Source organism: Bufo gargarizans, chromosome 4 (assembly GCF_014858855.1).
Source record: "Bufo gargarizans isolate SCDJY-AF-19 chromosome 4, ASM1485885v1, whole genome shotgun sequence".
Classification (NCBI taxonomy): domain Eukaryota; kingdom Metazoa; phylum Chordata; class Amphibia; order Anura; family Bufonidae; genus Bufo; species Bufo gargarizans.
The window spans coordinates 537972374-537991551 of NC_058083.1; the positions used below are offsets into that span (position 1 = coordinate 537972374).

The 19178-nt window shown below is 56.1% G+C and overlaps 1 protein-coding gene across 3 annotated transcripts; it reads right to left on the bottom strand.

The window, feature by feature from the left end:
- Window positions 1–1306: 1306 nt before the first annotated feature.
- CRIP3 (cysteine rich protein 3) lies at window positions 1307–17414 on the bottom strand. Of its 3 annotated transcripts, XM_044292111.1 has the most exons (9): window positions 17319–17414; window positions 12115–12209; window positions 4341–4398; window positions 3592–3714; window positions 3384–3455; window positions 3218–3312; window positions 2997–3054; window positions 2775–2852; window positions 1307–1697 (listed from the first exon to the last, which is right to left on the bottom strand). In XM_044292111.1, the coding sequence occupies exons 1-8, from the start codon at window positions 17359–17361 to the stop codon at window positions 2779–2781; spliced, it is 618 nt and encodes a 205-aa protein (XP_044148046.1). In that variant the 5' UTR covers window positions 17362–17414; the 3' UTR covers window positions 1307–1697; window positions 2775–2778. The 3 variants fall into 3 exon arrangements, with proteins under 3 accessions (XP_044148046.1, XP_044148047.1, XP_044148045.1); XM_044292112.1 differs by lacking the exons at window positions 12115–12209; window positions 17319–17414 and adding an exon at window positions 6485–6649; XM_044292110.1 differs by lacking the exons at window positions 12115–12209; window positions 17319–17414 and adding an exon at window positions 5988–6455.
- Window positions 17415–19178: the final 1764 nt, after the last annotated feature.

A 19178-nucleotide genomic window follows, 5' to 3' on the forward strand; every position in this document is an offset into this window, starting at 1 on the left:
AGCATAGACTACCATCTAATCGGCGTGTCGCTGGCAGCATAGACTACCATCTAATCGGCGTGTCGCTGGCAGCATAGACTACCATCTAATCGGCGTGTCGCTGGCAGCATAGACTACCATCTAATCGGCGTGTCACTGGCAGCATAGTCTACCATCTAATCGGCGTGTCACTGGCAGCATAGACTACCATCTAATCGGCGTGTCACTGGCGCCCTCTATTATCTAATCGCCGTGGCGCTGGCGCCCTCCATTATCTAATCGCCGTGGCGCTGGCGCCCTCCATTATAACTTTTACTGTAATGAGGTTTTATACGGTTGAGAAGTTTTGGACTTTATGATTTTCATCATGTGATTTACAATTTTAAAAATGAGAACGCCTGAAAAAGGGGGAGTGACCCATGAAACGGTGCGTGCTGCCCCGCTGATTGCGGACTAGTGAACATGGGCGCGCTGCCCCGCTGATTGCGGACTAGGCTCTCAAGGAGGCGCAATGAATGCATAATAAAACAAGCAGCTCTGAACCAAGTGTGAACATGGATGGAAGGTTTTTATGGTTTCTCTGTTTTCCACTGTTTTGTGCAAAAGAAAACCTCGTAAATAAAAGAGGAAATATACGGACGTCATGTGACCTGAATACAGAACTGAAGGGACGGCCTGTAGAGGAATGGTGGAGTTCTGCGCTGTACAAGACCAGGATACACAGGAGACTGCAGGGGGCGCCAGATCCAAAACAAGACCACGACACACAGGAGACTGCAGGGGGCGCCAGATCTAAAGTGAGACCATGACACACAGGAGAATGTAGGGGGTGCCAGAACCACAACGAGACCACGACACACAGGAGACTGCAGGGGGCACCAGATCCAAAACAAGACCACGACACACAGGAGACTGCAGGGGGCGCCAGATCTAAAGTGAGACCATGACACACAGGAGAATGTAGGGGGTGCCAGAACCACAGTGAGACCACGACACAGGAGACTACAGGGGGCGCCAGATCCAAAATGAGACCAGGACACAGGAGACTGTAGGGGGCGCCACATTCAAAACAAGACCACGACACACAGGAGACTGCAGGGGGCGCCAGATCTAAAATGGGACCACGACACACAGGAGACTGCAGGGGGCGCCAGAACAACAACGAGACCACGACACACAGGAGACTACAGGGAGCGCCAGATCCAAAATGAGACCAGGACACAGGAGACTGCAGGGGGCGCTACATCCAGTACAAGACCGTTACATACAGGAGACTAAAGGGGGCGCTACATCCAGTACAAGACCGTTACATACAGGAGACTGCAGGGATAGTGGAGAACTTTACTGGGTCTCGGAGCGTGCCGTCCGGTCTCCCCGTGTCAGGCGATACAAGTGATATATGAGCTATTATACAACATGTGCAAGTCGCAGCGTGGCTCCAGCAGGGGGAGCTCCTGTGCATATATATGAACTATAACTGAGGCACCGTCCACACCTCGTGCCTCCCCTAAATGCAGGTTAACCCCCTCCTCTCCAGGGGCTGCTGTCATCCGGCAGATAAGTTCAGGGAAGATGACACAAGTGACACGAGCGCTGCCGACGCTCCCACTATAATTCCATGGGGATCTACAGCCACCGATAGACTAACAGGTTCCCAGGGTGCACTGCATTCCAGCAGAGAAGGGTTAACAAGGAGGAACGGCAACTTCCAGAAAGATCTGTAAAATATCCAGAAAAGACACATCAACACATTATACAATACAACAGTGACATCACCGCCCTCCAGATATCAGTTATATTATACAGGAGGTGACATCACTGCTCTCCAGATATCAGTTATATTATACAGGAGGTGACATCACCGCTCTCCGGATATCAGTTATATTATACAGGAGGTGACATCACTGCTCTCCAGATATCAGTTATATTATACAGGAGGTGACATCACCGCTCTCCAGATATCAGTTATATTATACAGGAGGTGACATCACCGCTCTCCAGATATCAGTTATATTATACAGGAGGTGACATCACCGGTCTCCAGATATCAGTTATATTATACAGGAGGTGACATCACTGCCCTCCAGATATCAGTTATATTATACAGGAGGTGACATCACCGCTCTCCAGATATCAGTTATATTATACAGGAGGTGACATCACCGCTCTCCAGATATCAGTTATATTATACAGGAGAAGACATCACCGCTCTCCAGATATCAGTTATATTATACAGGAGGTGACATCACCGCTCTCCAGATATCAGTTATATTATACAGGAGGTGACATCACCGCTCTCCAGATATCAGTTATATTATACAGGAGGTGACATCACCGCTCTCCAGATATCAGTGATATTATGCAGGAGGTGACATCACCGCTCTCCAGATATCAGTTATATTATACAGGAGGTGACATCACCGCTCTCCAGATATCAGTTATATTATACAGGAGGTGACATCACCGCTCTCCAGATATCAGTTATATTATACAGGAGGTGACATCACCGCTCTCCAGATATCAGTGATATTATGCAGGAGGTGACATCACCGCTCTCCAGATATCAGTTATATTATACAGGAGGTGACATCACCGCTCTCCAGATATCAGTTATATTATACAGGAGGTGACATCACCGCTCTCCAGATATCAGTTATATTATACAGGAGGTGACATCACCGCTCTCCAGATATCAGTGATATTATGCAGGAGGTGACATCACCGCTCTCCAGATATCAGTTATATTATACAGGAGGTGACATCACCGCCCTCCAGGAATGGTCAGATGCCGTTACCTGATCACTTCTCGCCCCGCGCCTCGTTTCCTATCAGAGGGTCGTACAGGTAACAGCCCACGTCCCCGATATTCACACCTGTGAGCAGAGCACAGAGTTCCAGCTGAAGTGGGAGTTGTAAGTTCAGATTTCTGCTGATTGAGTAGATGTACTGGGGCCCACACTGGACCAGTAAGCTGCGGTGGGCCGACATCTGCCTGGACACAGCGTACCGACACTCACCTTTCGGTCCAAAGAGATGCCCGTAGCAGGGGATATGGCAGTAAGGGAGGCCATCGTGCTGCAAGGAGAGAAGCGGGCGTCAGTCACACTGAAGAGCACAGAGCACCTGCGACGCTACACGTACCGCCAGCCATAACTAATAGGGGAGGTCGGGGGGAGACGCCCTCCCCGGCGGTGTGCCCTCATGCATCGGCTGATACCAGAGAACAGGCTATCCTCACCTCAGCATGGCCGCCCGCAGTCAGGGTCTTGTTGCAGCGCTGACAACGGAGACACGGGCGATGCCAGTTCCTGCCCAGTGACATCACCTTCTCAGCTGCAAAGACAAGCAGCCGTCAGGCCCCGGGCGAATCTGGAACCACAACTCCCATCATTACCCACACTCACCAAAGTAGACCGGCTTGCTGCAGCCTTGACACAGCGCCGTCTCCCCCGCGAATGTTCGTGTGGGCGCCACAACTGCAGGAAACGGAGAGAGTAATACTCCTGTCAATCACTGCGCCGCTGACAACCGAGGGCAACACACTACAGCGCACGTGCAGAATGTGGGTGACCCCAGTGCACAGGAGCGGCCCGATCCCCCCGGGTGGGTCACCTCTGCTGGGTGCTCTGTCAGGTGAGAAGTTGGTGTGGGTATACCCAGAGGGTAGAGGTGGTCTCTCCGGAGCTCGCAGAGCCATATCATAGATGTAGGAGCCGGCACCACCGATGTTCACACCTGGAGAAGACAACGACACCGGATCAGTGACGACGCGAGGCCCGATCCTGCGCCTCATACAGAGCCAGCCCCCCGCGTACAGCAAGCACCCATTAATATAGACAAGGGGGTGTAACTTAATGGGGACCCCCTGCCCTTCTTCAGACCAGCTTCTACTGGGATGTCAACATGCCCGATTCACCCCCCACCCCTATAATGGCAACAGCGCACAGCCCGCATACAGCTACTGTCAGCATAACACTCGGGGGGCCCGGCTTTGAGCTCTGAGCACAGGTCAGGGGGCCCGGCGTTCCGGAGGGATGAGGGTGGGAATACAGTCTCTGTGAGTGGAGTATGTCAGGGTGACCGTGTCTATTATAAGCAGCGACCCTCTGTCCATCCTTTACTTTGTGGTAGATAAGGTCACATTCTTTCCATGCTACGGCAGAGTCAGGGGCTGATAACAAGGCTTGACCGGTGGCCACGAAACGAAGCCTGACCTGAGGCATGGGCGCTAAAGAGATCACACCCCCCCCCCCCCACACACACACACACACACACACACACACCGCTACATGCCTGGTAACGGCAGGTGCTACAGAGGAAAATAGCGCCATGTCACTGAGCAGAGACTGCACGGAACTTACCTTTAGGACCAAAGAGAACAGCATAGCAGGGTTTATGACAGTATGGCCGCCCATCGTGCTGGAGAAAAGACAAAACACATTATAATCAGAGCACGGGACAGGACGCGGGAGGGGACGAGGGGAGAGCCAGAGGCCGGGACGCGGGAGGGGACGAGGGGAGAGCCAGAGGCCGGGACGCGGGAGGGGACGAGGGGAGAGCCAGAGGCCCGGGACACGGGGAGAGCCAGAGGCCGGGACAGGGGAGGGGGCGAGGGGAGAGCCAGAGGCCGGGACGCGGGAGGGGGCGAGGGGAGAGCCAGAGGCCGGGACGCGGGAGGGGACGAGGGGAGAGCCAGAGGCCGGGACGCGGGAGGGGAACGAGGGGAGAGCCAGAGGCCGGGACGCGGGAGGGGGCGAGGGGAGAGCCAGAGGCCGGGACACGGGATGGGGCGAGGGGAGAGCCAGAGGCCGGGACACGGGAGGGGGCGAGGGGAGAGCCAGAGGCCGGGACACGGGAGGGGGCGAGGGGAGAGCCAGAGGCCGGGACACGGGAGGGGGCGAGGGGAGAGCCAGAGGCCGGGACACGGGAGGGGGCGAGGGGAGAGCCAGAGGCCGGGACACGGGAGGGGGCGAGGGGAGAGCCAGAGGCCGGGACACGGGAGGGGGCGAGGGGAGAGCCAGAGCGCGGGACACGGGAGGGGGCGAGGGGAGAGCCAGAGGCCGGGACACGGGAGGGGGCGAGGGGAGAGCCAGAGGCCGGGACGCGGGAGGGGACCAGAGCGGGAGAGCCAGAGGCCGGGACGCGGGATGGGACGAGGGGAGAGCCAGAGGCCGGGACGCGGGAGGGGACGAGGGAGAGCCAGAGGCCGGGACGCGGGAGGGGACGAGGGGAGAGACCAGAGGCCGGAACGAGAGGAGAGCCAGAGGCCGGGACACGGGAGGGGACGAGGGGAGATCCAGAGGCCGGGGACACGGGAGGGGACGAGGGGAAGCCAGAGGCCGGGACACGGGAGGGGACGAGGGGGAGAGCCAGAGGCCGGGACAACGGGAGGGGACGAGAGCACAGTACAGAGCCTGGGACACGGGAGGGGGACGAGGGGAGAGCCAGAGGCCGGGACGCGGGAGGGGGACGAGAGGAGAGCCAGAGGCCGGGAACCGGTAGGGGACGAGAGGAGAGCCAGATGCCGGGACGCGGGAGGGGACGAGGGGAGAGCCAGAGGCCGGGGACGCGGGAGGGGACGAGGGGAGAGCCAGAGGCCGGACGCGGGAGGGGACGAGGGGAGAGCCAGAGGCCGGGACGCGGGAGGGGACGAGGGGAGAGCCAGAGGCCGGGACACGGGAGGGGACGAGGGGAGAGCCAGAGGCCGGGACGCGGGAGGGGACGAGGGGAGAGCCAGAGGCCGGGACACGGGAGGGGACGAGGGGAGAGCCAGAGGCCGGGACACGGGAGGGGACGAGGGGAGATCCAGAGGCCGGGACACGGGAGGGGACGAGAGGAGAGCCAGAGGCCGGGACACGGGAGGGGACGAGAGGAGAGCCAGAGGCCGGGACACGGGAGGGGGACGAGAGGAGAGCCAGAGGCCGGGACACGGGAGGGGACGAGAGGAGAGCCAGAGGCCGGGACACGGGATGAGAGGAGATCTCAGTACAGAGCCCACGGGAGAGTACCCAGTTTGTCTGACTGGGGGCAGCGGGTTGTTGCCTCCACATTCCTGACGTGGTTGCGCTCCAGGCTTCATTACACACAGACAATGTCACCCCGTTCCCGGCCGCACAGAGAATCAGGTCACTGGCAGCAGAATGATGGAGGGGGTGACAGCGCGCAGCCTTGTGGGACACATCTCTGTGCACGGAGGGACAAGACACTGTCCTTAACTCCAGAATAGGGAGTGTCTGTATCTCCAGAGGTCTGTGCCACATGGGCCCCCAGCCCTGGCATCCCATCCCCCGGCAGCGGACATTCTCCCACATTCCTGCGGCCGGAGGGGGGGGGGCCACGTTATTTTAAGTTCCTTCCTGAGTTGTCAGACTTCTACATTAATCAGGAATTTCCTGCATCAAGAGGAGCTCCGCTGCCAAGAAGTCCCCACTGTTCTCCCCCAGCCCCCGACATCTCCACAGATGCAGCAGAGCTGAATAGCTCATTATAACGTAGTAGGAGTTACCTGCGCTGCATCTACTCCACCGTCCGCACATCTCGTAGTCCGCAGCGAATAGACGGCTTCACGTCTTCCTGACATCCAGTGCTCCTAGATCCCGCGCCATGGTGCGCAGGAAGGGGTTAAACCATCCGGTCCTTCTTTTCTTTATGAATTGCTTTGACCCATCTCAGAAATATGCACCCCCCCTATACAATCTGCGCACACCCCCCCATACAATCTGCGCACCCCCCTATAATCTGCGCACACCCCCCCTATACAATCTGCGCACACCCCCCCTATACAATCTGCGCGCACCCCCTATACAATCTGCGCGCACCCCCCATACAATCTGCGCGCACCCCCCTATACAATCTGCGCACCCCCCCCTATACAATCTGCGCACCCCCCCCCTATACAATCTGCGCACACCCCCCCCTATACAATCTGCGCACACCCCCCCCTATACAATCTGCGCACACCCCCCCTATACAATCTGCGCACACCCCCCTATACAATCTGCGCACCCCCCCTATACAATCTGCGCACCCCCCCCTATACAATCTGCGCACACCCCCCCTATACAATCTGCGCACACCCCCCCTATACAATCTGCGCACACCCCCCCTATACAATCTGCGCACACCCCCCCTATACAATCTGCGCACCCCCCCCCTATACAATCTGCGCACACCCCCCCCCTATACAATCTGCGCACACCCCCCCTATACAATCTGCGCACCCCCCCCCTATACAATCTGCGCACACCCCCCCTATACAATCTGCGCACACCCCCCCTATACAATCTGCGCGCACACCCCCCCTATACAATCTGCGCACACCCCCCCCTATACAATCTGCGCACACCCCCCCTATACAATCTGCGCACACCCCCCCTATACAATCTGCGCACACCCCCCCTATACAATCTGCGCACACCCCCCCTATACAATCTGCGCACACCCCCCCTATACAATCTGCGCACACCCCCCCTATACAATCTGCGCACACCCCCCCTATACAATCTGCGCACACCCCCCCTATACAATCTGCGCACAACCCCCCCTATACAATCTGCGCACACCCCCCCCCTATACAATCTGCGCACACCCCCCCCCTATACAATCTGCGCACACCCCCCCCCTATACAATCTGCGCACACCCCCCCTATACAATCTGCGCACACACCCCCCTATACAATCTGCGCACACCCCCCCCTATACAATCTGCGCACACCCCCCCCTATACAATCTGCGCACACCCCCCCTATACAATCTGCGCACACCCCCCCTATACAATCTGCGCACACCCCCCTATACAATCTGCGCACACCCCCCTATACAATCTGCGCACCCCCCCTCCTATACAATCTGCACCCCCCCTCCTATACAATCTGCACCCCCCCTCCTATACAATCTGCACCCCCCCTACTATACAATCTGCACCCCCCCTATAATCTGCGCACACCCCCCCTATACAATCTGCGCACACCCCCCCTATACAATCTGCGCACACCCCCCCTATACAATCTGCGCACACCCCCCCTATACAATCTGCGCACACCCCCCCTATACAATCTGCGCACCCCCCCCTATACAATCTGCGCACCCCCCCCTATACAATCTGCGCGCACCCCCTCCCTATACAATCTGCGCACCCCTCCCTATACAATCTGCGCACCCCCTCCCTATACAATCTGTGCACACACCCCTATACAATCTGCGCACACACCCCTATACAATCTGCGCACACACCCCTATACAATCTGCGCACACACCCCTATACAATCTGCGCACACACCCCTATACAATCTGCGCACACACCCCTATACAATCTGCGCACACACCCCCCTATACAATCTGCGCACACCCCCCCCCTATACAATCTGCGCACACCCCCCCTATACAATCTGCACACACACCCCCTATACAATCTGCGCACACACACCCTATACAATCTGCGCACACACACCCTATACAATCTGCGCACACACACCCTATACAATCTGCGCACACACACCCTATACAATCTGCGCACACCCCCCCCATACAATCTGCGCACACCCCCCCCATACAATCTGCGCACACCCCCCTATACAATCTGCGCACACCCCCCCTATACAATCTGCGCACCCCCCCTATACAATCTGCACCCCCCCCTCTATTCAATCTGCGCACACCCCCTATAATCTACGCACACACCCCCTATACAATCTGCACGCACACCCCCCCTATACAATCTGCGCACACCCCCCCTATACAATCTGCGCACACCCCCCCTATACAATCTGCGCACCCCCCCCCTATACAATCTGCGCACACACCCCCTATACAATCTGCACACACACACCCTATACAATCTGCGCACACCCCCCCTATACAATCTGCGCACCCCCCTATACAATCTGCGCACCCACCCCCTATACAATCTGCGCACCCACCCCCTATACAATCTGCGCACACCCCCCCCTATACAATCTGCGCACACCCCCCCCTATACAATCTGCGCACCCACCCCCTATACAATCTGCGCACACCCCCCCTATACAATCTGCGCACACCCCCCCTATACAATCTGCACACACCCCCCCTATACAATCTGCACACACCCCCCTATACAATCAGCGCACACCCCCCCCCTATACAATCTGCACACACCCCCCCTATACAATCTGCGCACACCCCCCTATACAATCTGCGCACACCCCCCCTATACAATCTGCACACACCCCCCTATACAATCTGCGCACACCCCCCCTATACAATCTGCACCCCCCCTATACAATCTGCACCCCCCCTCCTATTCAATCTGCGCACACCCCCTATAATCTACGCACACACCCCCTATACAATCTGCGCACACCCCCCCTATACAATCTGCGCACACCCCCCCTATACAATCTGCGCACACCCCCCCTATACAATCTGCGCACACCCCCCCCTATACAATCTGCACACACCCCCCCCTATACAATCTGCACACACCCCCCCTATACAATCTGCACACACCCCCCCTATACAATCTGCACACACCCCCCCTATACAATCTGCACACACCCCCCCTATACAATCTGCGCACACCCCCCTATACAATCTGCACCCCCCCTCCTATTCAATCTGCGCACACCCCCTATAATCTACGCACACACCCCCTATACAATCTGCGCACACCCCCCTATACAATCTGCGCACCCCCCTATACAATCTGCGCACACCCCCCCTATACAATCTGCGCACCCCCCCCCTATACAATCTGCACACACCCCCCCCTATACAATCTGCACACACCCCCCCCATACAATCTGCACACACCCCCCCCATACAATCTGCACACACCCCCCCTATACAATCTGCACACCCCCCCCTATACAATCTGCACGCACCCCCCCCATACAATCTGCGCACCCCCCCCTATACAATCTGCACACACCCCCCCCTATACAATCTGCACACACCCCCCCCTATACAATCTGCACACACCCCCCCCTATACAATCTGCACACACCCCCCCCATACAATCTGCACCCCCCCCCCCCCATATAATCATCAGAATTCAAACTACACTGAAACCCAAAAAAACGGCCAAGCAAAGGATCAACACAGGCCTAAAATGCGTTATCTTCACTGTGGAGGAGATCACATATGGCAGGTGATGTCCTCCATTACAACCCATAACACTGCCCCTCACCAGTCATAGATTACCAGCAGTCCTATGTAACACCACAGATAACACAGGATAGGTCTCTGAGTACAGATCCTGTAGTATATGTCACCTGCAGTCCTATGTAACACCACAGATAACACAGTGATAGCTCTCTGAGTACAGATAATGTAGTAGATGTCACCTGCAGTCCTATGTAACACCACAGATAACACAGGGATAACTCTCTGAGTACAGATCATGTAGTAGATGTCACCTGCAGTCCTATGTAACACCACAGATAACACAGTGATAACTCTGAGTACAGATAATGTAGTTGATGTCACCTGCAGTCCTATGTAACACAACAGATAACACAGCGATTACTTTCTGAGTACAGATAATGTAGTAGATGTCACCTGCAGTCCTATGTAACACCACAGTGATAGCTCTCTGAGTACAGATAATGTAGTAGATGATATCTGCAGTCCTATGTAACACCACAGATAACACAGTGATAACTCTCTGAGTACAGATAATGTAGTAGATGTCACCTGCAGTCCTATGTAACACCACAGATAACACAGTGACAGCTCTCTGAGTACAGATAATGTAGTAGATGTCATCTGCAGTCCTATGTAACACCGGGGATCGAGCCTTTGTCTTGGATCTGCAGCTCTTATTTGTCTCAGGGATAACGATTCTCCATTGTGTGCCGGGTGCACAGGTCTCCACATGTATGATGGAGGGGGAGGGGCGACAACCGGGGAACAACTCAAATGCTGTACCCAGCCCGAGGGGGGTGGAGACATCAGAGGGGGCCCCTGTACCCAGCCTGAGGGGGGGTGATAGACATCAGAGGGGGCCCCTGTACCCAGCCTGAGGGGGGGGTGGAGACATCAGAGGGGGCCCCTGTACCCAGCCTGAGGGGGGTGGAGACATCAGAGGGGGGCCCTGTACCCAGCCTGAGGGGGGTGGAGACATCAGAGGGGGGCCCTGTACCCAGCCTGAGGGGGGTGGAGACATCAGAGGGGGGCCCTGTACCCAGCCTGAGGGGGGTGGAGACATCAGAGGGGGGCCCTGTACCCAGCCTGAGGGGGGTGGAGACATCAGAGGGGGCCCCTGTACCCAGCCTGAGGGGGGTGGAGACATCAGAGGGGGCCCCTGTACCCAGCCTGAGGGGGGTGGAGACATCAGAGGGGGCCCCTGTACCCAGCCTGAGGGGGGTGGAGACATCAGAGGGGGCCCCTGTACCCAGCCTGAGGGGGGTGGAGACATCAGAGGGGGCCCCTGTACCCAGCCTGAGGGGGGTGGAGACATAGAGGGGGCCCCTGTACCCAGCCTGAGGGGGGTGGAGACATCAGAGGGGGCCCCTGTACCCAGCCTGAGGGGGGTGGAGACATCAGAGGGGGCCCCTGAACCCAGCCTGAGGGGGGTGGAGACATCAGAGGGGGCCCCTGTACCCAGCCTGAGGGGGGTGGAGACATCAGAGGGGGCCCCTGTACCCAGCCTGAGGGGGGTGGAGACATCAGAGGGGGCCCCTGTACCCAGCCCGAGGGGGGGGTGGAGACATCAGAGGGGGCCCCTGTACCCAGCCCGAGGGGGGGGTGGAGACATCAGAGGGGCCCCTGTACCCAGCCCGAGGGGGGGTGGAGACATCAGAGGGGCCCTGTACCCAGCCTGAGGGGGGGTGGAGACATCAGAGGGGCCCCTGTACCCAGCCTGAGGGGGGTGGAGACATCAGAGGGGCCCCTGTACCCAGCCTGAGGGGGGTGGAGACATCAGAGGGGCCCCTGTACCCAGCCCGAGGGGGGTGGAGACATCAGAGGGGCCCCTGTACCCAGCCCGAGGGGGGTGGAGACATCAGAGGGGCCCCTGTACTCAGCCCGAGGGGGGTGGAGACATCAGAGGGGCCCCTGTACTCAGCCTGAGGGGGGGGTCATACAGTCAGTGTAGTCTGTTTGGGCGGGGGGGTCATACAGTCAGTGTAGTCTGTTTGGGCCCTGAGGAGCTCTTACCTCGGCGTGGCCCCCAGCTGACAGGATCTTACTGCAGAGTTCACATTTCAGGCAGAATCGGTGCCAGTTTTTCCCCAGCGAGCTGACCTTCTCGGCTGAAAACAGAGAGCAGAGGCTGATCAGACAGCGGCGCGAGGCCGACACTTGGGGTCCGGCTGTTGCAGAATGGAGACGGCTCATTTGACGTGGGTGGGGTCTGTAGACACCATGCTGTTAAAAGTAGGAGGGGCCACACCATGTGGGAGGAGCTGAGGGAGCATACCTTATGGTGAGGAAATCGAGGACCCACCCCCAAGGAGCGAGCACTGCCAGCAGCACAGTTTTGTGAAGGCTGTGTGAGGAGAGTGGTCTAAATGAACAGCAGCCAGGTGACCGTAACGAGCTTCAGAAGAACCGCCATTACCACCTCCACCGAGGAACCGTATAAAGAATTGAAGCAGCGACTATGGACCAGAACCTGCTCCGAATCTACTACACTGAAGAGCCGATATAGAGCGTTATAATGTCCCCGTAATATTATCATGGGGGGGGGGGGCAGGGTTCAGCAGTGGTGGTTAAATGCAGTGGCCAGGTTTGGGGTGGCCCCAGTGCTACACTGGATCCCCCAGACACCGTCAAGGAGTCACCACGTGTTCCTGATCTCTGGAAGGGATGGTAAGACGTGGTGCACCCCAACGGGAATCCAGTCCAGAGAGTCGTGACCTGTGCAATACTCCTGCTGTCTGATCAGCACCGGGATCTGCCACCCGTGAGGTGGGACGGATCATCGCGGCAAAGGAGAAGCGCTCCCTGACCAGTATCCGAGAGTAACGGTCTGTTCTGTCCGTACAAAAGGTTTCACATCTTCAGCTCCTGCAAAATGGGAGCAAAACCGAAAGGGTTGAGTTTATATTTTTGTCTAGTGCCTTAAAGGGCTTCTGTCACCCTCCTAAAAGTCATTTTTCATTTTTGGGCTAATTAAAATCCTTATAGTGACATTTTTTTCCCACTATATAGGGCTCTTACATTTTTCTGTGGTTTAGTTTCTTTAAAAACGGCACTTTTATAATATGTAAATGAGCTCTCTATCAGTAAGTAGGCGGTTACTTGCTGGTAGCCGCCGCATCCTCCTTTCCAAAAAACGCCCCCTCCTCCTGTTGATTGACAGGCCCAGTGAGCGCTCTGCTCCTCCAGCTGGCCCGGTCTGCGTTCCAAATCTTGCGCCCACGCCGTACCAGTCTTCAGTCGGCGCAGGCGCACTGAGAGGACCTCGCTCGGCCGCTCCTTCCTCAGTGCGCCTGCGCCGGGTGTAGATGTAACATCATCACAAATGACCCCATTTCGGAAAGTAGACACCCTAAGGTATTCGCTGATGGGCATAGTGAGTTCATAGAAGTTTTTATTTTTTGTCACAAGTTAGCGGAAAATGATGATTTTTTTTATTTTATTTTTTCCTTACAAAGTCTCATATTCCACTAACTTGTGACAAAAAATAAAAACTTCCATGAACTCAGTATGCCCAGCACGAAATACCTTGGGGTGTCTTTGTTCCAAAATGGGGTCACTTGTGGGGTAGTTATACTGCCCTGGCATTTTAGGGGCCCTAATGTCTAAAATTGCCCTCCTAAAAGGAATTTGGGCCGCTTTGCACATCTAGGCTGCAAAAAAGTGTGACACATCTGGTATCGCCGTACTCAGGAGAAGTTGGGGAATGTGTTTTGGGGGGTCATTTTACATATACCCATGCTGGGTGAGAGAAATATCTCGGCAAAAGACAACTTTTCCCATTTTTTTATACAAAGGTGGCATTTGACAGAGATATTTCTCACCCAGCATGGGTATATGTAAAATGACATTGCCCAACTTCTCCTGAGTACGGCGATACCAGATGTGACACTTTTTTGCAGCCTAGATGCGCAAGCGGCCCAAATTCCTTTTAGGAGGGCATTTTTAGACATTTGGATCCCAGACTTCTTCTCACGCTTTCGGGCCCCTAAAATGCCAGGGCAGTATAAATACCCCACATGTGACCCCATTTTGGAAAGAAGACACCCCAAGGTATTCAATGAGGGGCATGGCGAGTTCATATAATTTTATTTTTTTTTTTGGCACAAGTTAGCGGAAATTGATTTTTTTTTGTATTTTCTCACAGTCTCCCTTTCCGCTAACTTGGGACAAAAATGTCAATCTTTCATGGACTCAATATGCCCCTCAGCGAATACCTTGGGGTGTCTTCTTTCCAAAATGGGGTAATTTCCAAAATGGGGTCAAAATACTGCCCTGGCATTTTAGGGGCCCTAAAGCGTGAGAAGAAGTCTGGGATATAAATGTCTAAAAAATGTTACGCATTTGGATTCCGTGAGGGGTATGGCGAGTTCATGTGGGATTTTATTTTTTGTCACAAGTTAGTTTTTTGTAGATTTTAAAATTCAAATCTATTTTTTATGTAACACATTAAGGGTTAACAGCCAAACAAAACTGAAAATCTATTGCCCCGAATCTGGAGATTACAGAAAGACCCCACGTGTGCTCAAAAACGGATGTCTGGGCGCACGGCAGGCTTCAGAGTGGAAGGAGCGCCACGTGGCGTTAGGAGAGCGGTAATTGGGAGCTATGTCGCATATGAAGACACCCTGAGGTGGCCCCACAATGGAAACCCCCAAAAAGTGACCGTCCCGGCGTACACACTGTGCAAACACGCATGCGCGTCACTTCGACTCGGCTGCAATACTAGCATCTCTCGCGAAACGCGGCCATGCGCCGCACCGAACTCCCGCGAGTTGCACAGTTAGGGTGGTGGAGACCGGCAGACATTTTTGTTATAGTCTCTCAGCTGCGACACTAAATTGCATTTCTCGCAGGAGTTCGGTGCGGTGCATGACCGCGTCTGGCGAGAGATGCTAGTATTGCAGTATTGCCCAGTGTGTACGCCGCGGCGGTCCAGTCGTCCATTTACCATGTGAGAATGTTCTTTGATTTTTAATTATTCACATCACGTTCACCCGTATTATTCACTCATCAATGACGCGTCTTTAATGCGTTTTTTTTATGGTAATATATGAAATACCCATTTTTATATTATATGAACAGTAGATTTGAATCGTGTCACTGGATTATTTTTACACTTTTATATATGTTTGCTATCTAGTTTTGGATTATTTATTGTATCAGTATTGATGTAAATGAACACATTATATATATATATATGCGTCACCTGGTTACACGTCTGTAGGGCTCGAAAAAGACTGCGACAAGCAGCCAAGACGTTGCCGACCCCGGGTTGAATAAATCACCGCTGCCGTGCGCTGACCCCGGGTTGAATAAATCACCGCTGCCGTGCGCTACGTTGGAGTGCTGCCGTGCGCTGACCCTGGGTTGAATAAATCACCGCTGCCGTGCGCTGACCCCGGGTTGAATAAATCACCGCTGCCGTGCGCTACGTTGGAGCGCTGCCGTGCGCTGACCCCGGGTTGAATAAATCACCGCTGCCGTGCGCTACGTTGGAGTGCTGCCGTGCGCTGACCCCGGGTTGAATAAATCACCGCTGCCGTGCGCTACGTTGGAGCGCTGCCGTGCGCTGAATAAATCACCGCTGCCGTGCGCTGACCCCGGGTTGAATAAATCACCGCTGCCGTGCGCTGACCCCGGGTTGAATAAATCACCGCTGCCGTGCGCTGACCCCGGGTTGAATAAATCACCGCTGCCGTGCGCTGACCCTGGGTTGAATAAATCACCGCTGCCGTGCGCTACGTTGGAGTGCTGCCGTGCGCTGACCCCGGGTTGACAAGAGAGCACAAAAGCGTCCAGTAAAAAAAAAAATTAAAAATAAAAGGACTTATTTCCCATACACAGTCCCCCTATGCCCCACCCCATACACAGTCCCCCTATGCCCCACCCCATACACAGTCCCCCCTATATCCCCCCCCATACACAGTCTCCCCTATATCCCCCCCCCAATATCCCCCCATACACAGTCCCCCTATATATTCCCCCCCATACAGTCCCCCTATGCCCCCCCCATACACAGTCCCCCCTATATCCCCCCCCATACACAGTCCCCCTATACACAGTCCCCCCTATACACAGTCCCCCCTATATCCCCCCCATACACAGTCCCTCCTATATCCCCCCATACACAGTCCCCCCCTATACACAGTCCCCCCCAATACACAGTCCCCCCCCTATACACAGTCCCCCCCCTATACACAGTCCCCCCCCCATACACAGTCCCCCCTATATCCCCCCCATACACAGTCCCCCCTATATCCCCCCCCATACACAGTCCCCCCTATATCCCCCCCATACACAGTCCCTCCTATATCCCCCCCCATACACAGTCCCCCCTATACCCCCCCCCATACACAGTCCCCCCTATATCCCCCCCATACACAGTCCCCCCTATATCCCCCCATACACAGTCCCCCCTATATCCCCCCCATACACAGTCCCCCCTATATCCCCCCCATACACAGTCCCTCCTATATCCCCCCCATACACAGTCCCCCCATACACAGTCCCCCCTATATCCCCCCCTATATCCCCCCCCATACACAGTCCCCCCTATATCCCCCCCATACACAGTCCCCCCTATATCCCCCCCCATACACAGTCCCCCCTGTGCCCCCCCATACACAGTCCCCCCTGTGCCCCCCCATACACAGTCCCCCCTATATCCCCCCCCCATACACAGTCCCCCCTGTGCCCCCCCATACACAGTCCCCCCATACACAGTCCCCCCTGTGCCCCCCCATACACAGTCCCCCCTATACACAGTCCCCCCTATACACAGTCCCCCCTGTGCCCCCCCATACACAGTCCCCCCATACACAGTCCCCCCTGTGCCCCCCCATACACAGTCCCCCCTATACACAGTCCCCCCCTGTGCCCCCCCATACACAGTCCCCCCTGTGCCCCCCCATACACAGTCCCCCCTGTGCCCCCCCATACACAGTCCCCCCTGTGCCCCCCTCATACACAGTCCCCCCTGTGCCCCCCTCATACACAGTCCCCCCTGTGCCCCCCTCATACACAGTCCCCCCTGTGCCCCCCCATACACAGTTCCCCCTGTGCCCCCCCATACAGTCCCCCCCCATACACAGTCCCCCCTGTGCCCCCCCCCCCAAACACAGTCCCCCCTGTGCCCCCCTCATACACAGTTCCCCCTGTGCCCCCCCATACACAGTCCCCCTATATCCCCCCCTCATACACAGTCGCCGCGCACTCACCGAAGTAGACCGGGCACAGACAGCGGGGACACTTCGCGCTCATAGCGGGACCGACACCTTCCAGCTCCGCTCACCGAGTGCCAAGCAGCGATCCGCCCCGCCTACCTACGCTATAACCCCGCCCGTCACATCCACAACCCCGCCCTACGGCTGTAAACCCCACCCGCCACCATCATAACCCCGCCCTTTACCGTCATAACCCCGCCCTACAGACGTAAATCACGCCCCTACCAGCATTACCCTGCACCAGCCAAGTAGCGTCTCCGTCTAGACTGAATTATCCGGTCTCCGCCCCCCAGTATAACCCCGCCTCCAGTCATTAAATGTCCATGAACACGCCTCCATAACCTCCAGGCCCCGCCTCTCGTTCGTGTCTCTCTCTTCTTTTCAGTTCTCGCGCTTCAACTCTTTTCTGAGGGGCCCCTGAGGGCCACAGAGGACAGCTGTCCTGTCACCTCGGGTGCTCGATAGCAGCTAGCCTGCTGGAGAGACGGGGCTCTGCCATGTATCTAATAGCCCCTTGCTGTCAGTGAATGGAAATGTTCAGGAATGCATCCAGAGCTGATACCGCTCACAGCTGAGGGTTTGTTACAGTGTATGTGAGAAGTCTGCCCCATATTTCAGGGAGGGAGTAGGAAAACAAAGGCATATCGGACCCTGAGAAGAAACCGGACCCCCAAGGAGATACCGGACCCTGAGGAGATAGTGGACCCCTAGGAGATATCGGACCCTGAGGAGATGGTGGACCCCTAGGAGATATCGGACCCTGAGGAGATGGTGGACCCCTAGGAGATATTGGACCCTGAGGAGATAGTGGACCCCTAGGAGATATCGGACCCTGAGGAGATGGTGGACCCCTAGGAGATATCGGACCCTGAGGAGATGGTGGACCCCTAGGAGATATCGGACCCTGAGGAGATGGTGGACCCCTAGGAGATATCGGACCCTGAGGAGATGGTGGACCCCTAGGAGATATCGGACCCTGAGGAGATGGTGGACCCCTAGGAGATATCAGACCCTGAGGAGATGGTGGACCCCTAGGAGATATCGGACCCTAAGGAGATGGTGGACCCCTAGGAGATATCGGACCCTGAGGAGATAGTGGACCCCTAGGAGATATCGGACCCTGAGGAGATGGTGGACCCCTAGGAGATATCGGACCCTGAGGAGATGGTGGACCCCTAGGAGATATCGGACCCTGAGGAGATGGTGGACCCCTAGGAGATATCGGACCCTGAGGAGATAGTGGACCCCTAGGAGATATCGGACCCTGAGGAGATAGTGGACCCCTAGGAGATATCAGATCCTGAGGAGATAGTGGACCCCTAGGAGATATCAGACCCTGAGGAGAAACCGGACCCTAACGTGAAACTGGACTCCTGAGGAGAAACAAACCCCCGAAGAGAAACCGGACCCCTGAGGACATACCGGACCCCCAAGGAGAAATTGGACCCCATGGAGATACCAGTCCCCGAGGAGAAACTGGACCCCCAGTAAGATACCGGACCCAGAGAAGATACTGGACCCCGGAGGAGATACTGAACCCAAGAGGAGATACTGGACCCCAAGGAGATTTATGCCCCCCGAGGAGATACTGGCTGGACCCCTGAGGAGATATCTGACCCATGAGGAGATTCCTGACCCCTGAGAAGAAACAGACCTCCGAGGAGAAATATGACCCATGAGGACATACCAGACCCCCAAGGAAATACCGGACCCCGAGGAGAAACTGGACCCCCGAGAAGATACCTGACCCTGAGGAGATACAAGACCCCCGAGGAGAAACTGGATCCCCGAGGAGATACCGGACCCCCAAGGAGATACGAGATTCTGAGGAGACACCGGACCCCTGAGAAGATA

Coding starts and splice junctions, on each gene's coding strand:
- CRIP3 (XM_044292110.1), bottom strand. CDS start 6,290: ATGTGGGAGAATGTCCGCTGCCGGGGGATGGGATGCCAGGGCTGGGGG. Junction 3,456..3,591: donor TGACAGAGCACCCAGCAGAG/GTGACCCACCCG, acceptor CGTTTCCTGCAG/TTGTGGCGCCCACACGAACA. Junction 2,853..2,996: donor GCATCTCTTTGGACCGAAAG/GTGAGTGTCGGT, acceptor CTCTGCTCACAG/GTGTGAATATCGGGGACGTG.